The 5985-nt window shown below is 52.6% G+C and overlaps 1 protein-coding gene across 1 annotated transcript; it reads left to right on the top strand.

Annotated features, from left to right (window-relative positions):
- Window positions 1–4242: 4242 nt before the first annotated feature.
- LOC126249099 (uncharacterized) lies at window positions 4243–5598 on the top strand. The gene has a single exon (XM_049950750.1). It carries the CDS (start codon window positions 4243–4245, stop codon window positions 5596–5598), a length of 1356 nt encoding a protein of 451 aa, XP_049806707.1.
- The last annotated feature ends 387 nt before the right edge of the window (window positions 5599–5985 follow it).

Here is a 5985-nt window from a genome sequence, read left to right as displayed (position 1 = left end):
AAGTCGTAAACCCCGATGTTGTATGGAGTTGAGGCGGCGTAAGATGGATGGCCGTGCAGAGGAGTATACGAAGCTCCCATAATCCAGCTTGGAGCGGACGATCGACCGATATAGGCGAAGGAGGACGGTTCGATCCGCTCCCCACGACAGACCACTGAGAACACGGAGGACATTTAGGGAATTGGTACAACGGGCAGCCAAATATGACAGCTGGTCTCCACATAAGTTTCCTGTCAAATGTAAGACCTAAAAATTTTGTTGTCTCCACGAATGGAAGAGCAACGGGACCAAGTCGTAAAGACGGTGGGAGAAATTCTTTGTAGCGCCAGAAGTTAATACAGACCGTCTTCTCGGCAGAAAAACGGAAGCCATTGGCGACACTCCACGAGTAAAGACGGTCAAGAGAACGCTCCAGGAAACACGTACGCTGCGCGCTGCAATAGATGGTAAAATCGTCCACGAAAAGGGAGCCTGATACATCAGCTGGGAGGCAATCCATTATTGGATTGATCGCTATGGCGAAGAGAGCGACGCTCAAAACTGAGCCCTGTGGTACCCCATTCTCCTGGCGAAAGGTGTCTGACAGGACAGAACCCACACGTACCCTGAACTGTCGATCCATTAAAAAGGAACGAATAAAAAGAGGGAGGCGACCGCGAAGACCCCATGTATGCATGGTGCGGAGAATGCCCGCCCTCCAACAGGTGTCGTAAGCCTTCTCCAAATCAAAGAACACAGCCGCGGTCGGGCGCTTCCGCAAGAAGTTATTCATAATGAAGGTCGACAAGGTAACCAGATGGTCAACAGCAGACCGGCGCCTACGAAATCCACATTGTACATTGGTAAGTAGGCGTCGAGACTCGAGCAGCCAAACCAATCGAGAGTTAACCATTCGCTCCATCACTTTACAGAGACAGCTGGTAAGCGAGATGGGTCGATAACTGGAGGGCAAGTGCTTGTCCTCCCCGGCTTAGGAATCGGGACAACAATAGACTCGCGCCAGCATGCGGGAACATGTCCCTCAATCCAGATGCGATTGTAAGTACGAAGAAGAAAACCTTTACCCGCAGGAGAAAGGTTCTTCAGCATCTGAATATGAATAGAATCAGGCCCTGGAGCGGAGGACCGTGATCGGCCAAGTGCGGTTTCGAGTTCCCGCATGGTGAATGGGGCATTATAACTTTCACGATTCGAGGAGCGGAAGTTAGGTGGCCTAGCCTCCTCTGCCTGTTTGCGGGGGAGGAAGGCAGGGTGGTAATGAGCGGAGCTCGAAACCTCTGCGAAAAAGCGGCCGAAGGCATTGGAGACAGCCTCAGGGGCCACAAGGACGTCATTCGCGACCGTCATGCCAGAAACTGGTGAGTGGACCTTAGTGCCAGATAGCCGGCGCAGGCTACCCCAGACAACAGAAGAAGGAGTAAAACTGTTGAAGGTGCTTGTGAAAGCAGCCCAGCTGGCTTTCTTGCTTTCTTTAATAATACGACGACACTGTGCACGTAATCGTTTATAATTGACACAATTCGCCACTGTAGGGTGGCGGTTAAAGGCGCGTAAAGCACGTCGACGAGCACGTAGAGCGTCTCTACATGCTGCGGTCCACCAGGGGACCGGTACGCGACGTGGAGAAGAAGTAGGGTGAGGGATGGAATATTCAGCAGCAGAGAGAATGACTTCCGTGAGGTGTGCGACCTGACTACCGCAGCTTGGGAATGTTTGATCCTGAAAGGTCGCCCTTGAAGAGAAGAGCCCCCAGTCTGCTTTGGAGATGTTCCAACTAGATGAGCACGGAGAGGGGGTATGCTGCAGGAGATGGATAACACACGGGAAGTGGTCGCTCGAATATGTATCAGAAAGAGCATACCACTCGAACCGGCGTGCAAGTTGGGGAGTACATATAGAGAGATCTAAATGGGAATAGGTGTGAGATGTATCCGAAAGAAAAGTAGGGGCGCCAGTATTGAGGCAGACGAGATTGAGCTGGTTGAAAAGGTCTGCTAACAGGGAGCCCCTCGGGCAGGATGCTGGAGAGCCCCAAAGGGGATGGTGGGCATTGAAGTCTCCAGTTAACAAAAATGGTGCAGGTAGCTGAGCAATAAGTTGCATCATGTCTGCCCTGGTAACGGCAGACGACGATGGAGTGTAAACGGTACAAATGGAAAATATAAAAGTTGGGAGAGTAATGCGGATGGCAACTGCCTGCAGGCCGGTGTGCAACGTGATGGGATCGTAGTAAATATCATCCCGGACCAGCAACATAACCCCTCCATGAGCTGGGATACCTACCACAGGGGGTAGGTCAAAACGCACAGAGGTGTATTGTGCCAAGGCAATTTGATCGCATGGGCGTAGCTTCGTTTCGTGGAGGGCTACGACGAGTGGACGGTGCAAGCGAAGCAGCAACTTCAAGTCCTCTCGGTTGGAGCGAATGCTGCGAATATTCCAGTGAATAAGTGCCATCGTAAGAAAAAAGGAAGACGAAAGAAGGGAGCTTCCTCCGCCAGTGAACGGCCAGATGTTCGGCTACCAGCGGTGCGGCCAGGCGAAAGGGATGACGGCCTGGGGCGGCAACCGCTGGGTGGCGCAGGAGAAGAAATGCGCCGTGGCGGAGAAGGAGAACTGTGCTTCCTATTAGCCTACTTGGATGGTCGTTTGGTGGAAGTATCGGACGAAGGCTGGGAGGTCGAGGTACGTAGGAAGTCTGCACGGGACGGTTCCTTCTTGAAGGCCCGTGCATGTGACTTCTGGGTCTTCGTCTTAGCAGAAGCTGATGAAGGGGCTGGTGTCTGTGGGGTGATGGGACGAAGAGGAGACGTCGACCGCGCGATCTTAGCACTGGCCGAACGGACGACCGTGGTGCTGAAGGTCAGATCGCAGGTCTGGGTTGCCACCTCCCTGGTAGTCCGAGGAGAGGCGAGGACAGTACTGTATTTCCCCGCTGGGAGCAGCGTGGGCTTCCTACTAGCCAATAGCTTGCGAGCAGCCGAGGTGGACACTTTCTCTTTGACCCGAATTTCCTGGATACAGCGTTCTTCCTTATAGACAGGACAGTCGCGGGAGGATGCAGCATGGTCACCCTGACAGTTCACACAACGAGGAGACGGAGGTGGACAGTCACCCTCATGGGCATCCCTGCCACAAGTGACACATTTAGCCGCATTGGAACAAGATTGGCGAGTGTGATTGAAACGCTGACACTGGTAGCAGCGCGTAGGTGTCGGGACATAGGGGCGAACAGAAATAACCTCGTAGCCCGCTTTGATGCGCGATGGCAGCTGAACACTATCGAAGGTCAAAAAAAGTGTCCGGGTCGGTACAAGGTCATTGTTGACCTTTTTCATGACCCTATGGACAGCCGTCACGCCCTGCTCAGCGAGGAAAGATTGAATCTCCTCGTCAGTCAAGCCGTCGAGGGATCTAGTGTAGACCACACCACGAGACGAATTCAAAGTTCGGTGAGCCTCCACCCGGACAGGGAATGTGTACAGGAGTGTGGCCCGAAGCAGTTTTTGTGCCTGAAAGGCGCTCTCAGTTTCGAGTAATAAGGTACCGTTACGCAACCTGGTACAGGATTTGACAGATCCGGCTATGGCATCGACGCCCTTCTGGATAACGAAAGGGTTGACAGAGGAAAAATCCTTTCCGTCCTCAGATCGAGAAACGACGAGGAACTGTGGGGCAGGCGGTAGTACTTTTGTCACTGGTAGCTGGTCACGTTTCCGTTTTTGGGCAGAAGTCGAGAGAGATGGAGTGAAATCCATTGCGGAGAAATCCCCCATGATTGCCAGCGTCTCCGATGGCGCGCTCCTTCCTTGTGGGGACCCTCTCAGAGGGCACTCCCGCCTTAGGTGAATGTTTACACCTCAGGTCACACCTCCCGAGAAACAGACGGAGGGACCAATCGGCATGGTCAGAAGGTATCAGCTCAGGCAATCACCCCTCCCCGGGCCTGGCCTTTACCAGGGGGTACGCGCGTGCCTTACATGTCTACCCAGGGCGGGGAATTACGCGTTACCCCGTCACCGGCTACGCGTGCGAACGCGTGGGTCGGCGTTCAGGCGCGCACAGGGAGGAAGGAAGAAGAGGAAAAAGGAGAGAGAGAGAGAGAGAGAGAGAGAGAGAGAGAGAGAGAGAGAACAGTGTCTCAAACGCCGAGGCGGAGACCAGAGAAGGCAATGAGAAGAAGGCAATGAGAAGAAGGCAATGAGAAGAAGGCAATGAGAAGAAGGCAATGAGAAGAAGGCAATGAGAAGAAGGCAAGGAGAAGAAGGCAAGGAGAAGAAGGCAAGGAGAAGAAGGCAAGGAGAAGAAGGCAAGGAGAAGAAGGCAAGGAGAAGAAGGCAAGGAGAAGAAGGCAAGGAGAAGAAGGCAAGGAGAAGAAGGCAAGGAGAAGAAGGCAAGGAGAAGAAGGCAAGGAGAAGAAGGCAAGGAGAAGAAGGCAAGGAGAAGAAGGCAAGGAGAAGAAGGCAAGGAGAAGAAGGCAAGGAGAAGAAGGCAAGGAGAAGAAGGCAAGGAGAAGAAGGCAAGGAGAAGAAGGCAAGGAGAAGAAGGCAAGGAGAAGAAGGCAAGGAGAAGAAGGCAAGGAGAAGAAGGCAAGGAGAAGAAGGCAAGGAGAAGAAGGCAAGGAGAAGAAGGCAAGGAGAAGAAGGCAAGGAGAAGAAGGCAAGGAGAAGAAGGCAAGGAGAAGAAGGCAAGGAGAAGAAGGCAAGGAGAAGAAGGCAAGGAGAAGAAGGCAAGGAGAAGAAGGCAAGGAGAAGAAGGCAAGGAGAAGAAGGCAAGGAGAAGAAGGCAAGGAGAAGAAGGCAAGGAGAAGAAGGCAAGGAGAAGAAGGCAAGGAGAAGAAGGCAAGGAGAAGAAGGCAAGGAGAAGAAGGCAAGGAGAAGAAGGCAAGGAGAAGAAGGCAAGGAGAAGAAGGCAAGGAGAAGAAGGCAAGGAGAAGAAGGCAAGGAGAAGAAGGCAAGGAGAAGAAGGCAAGGAGAAGAAGGCAAGGAGAAGGAGGCAAGGAGAAGGAGGCAAGGAGAAGGAGGCAAGGAGAAGGAGGCAAGGAGAAGGAGGCAAGGAGAAGGAGGCAAGGAGAAGGAGGCAAGGAGAAGGAGGCAAGGAGAAGGAGGCAAGGAGAAGGAGGCAAGGAGAAGGAGGCAAGGAGAAGGAGGCAAGGAGAAGGAGGCAAGGAGAAGGAGGCAAGGAGAAGGAGGCAAGGAGAAGAAGGCAAGGAGAAGAAGGCAAGGAGAAGAAGGCAAGGAGAAGAAGGCAAGGAGAAGAAGGCAAGGAGAAGAAGGCAAGGAGAAGAAGGCAAGGAGAAGAAGGCAAGGAGAAGAAGGCAAGGAGAAGAAGGCAAGGAGAAGAAGGCAAGGAGAAGAAGGCAAGGAGAAGAAGGCAAGGAGAAGAAGGCAAGGAGAAGAAGGCAAGGAGAAGAAGGCAAGGAGAAGAAGGCAAGGAGAAGAAGGCAAGGAGAAGAAGGCAAGGAGAAGAAGGCAAGGAGAAGAAGGCAAGGAGAAGAAGGCAAGGAGAAGAAGGCAAGGAGAAGAAGGCAATGAGAATAAGGCAATGAGAAGGCAAGGAGAAGAAGGCAATGAGAAGGCAAGGAGAAGAAGGCAATGAGAAGGCAAGGAGAAGAAGGCAATGAGAAGGCAAGGAGAAGAAGGCAATGAGAAGGCAAGGAGAAGAAGGCAATGAGAAGGCAAGGAGAAGAAGGCAATGAGAAGGCAAGGAGAAGAAGGCAATGAGAAGGCAAGGAGAAGAAGGCAATGAGAAGGCAAGGAGAAGAAGGCAATGAGAAGGCAAGGAGATTACGCAGGGGAAAGAGTAAGGAAGACAGTGTGGTGGAGAAGAGCAAAGAAAGGAACCAACCAAAGAAAGGAAGAAACGATAAGTGAAAAAGCAAAATGACCGCAAATAGAGGTCGTGGAACCGTCCGTCTCCGGACGCAGGCGCTAACTACCCCCTTGAGGGGGAGGGACTCCTTTTAGACGCCTCTTACGACAGGCA

Source organism: Schistocerca nitens, chromosome 3, assembly GCF_023898315.1.
Source record: "Schistocerca nitens isolate TAMUIC-IGC-003100 chromosome 3, iqSchNite1.1, whole genome shotgun sequence".
Taxonomy (NCBI): Eukaryota; Metazoa; Arthropoda; class Insecta; order Orthoptera; family Acrididae; genus Schistocerca; species Schistocerca nitens.
This window is presented reverse-complemented; position numbering and strand designations above follow the sequence as displayed.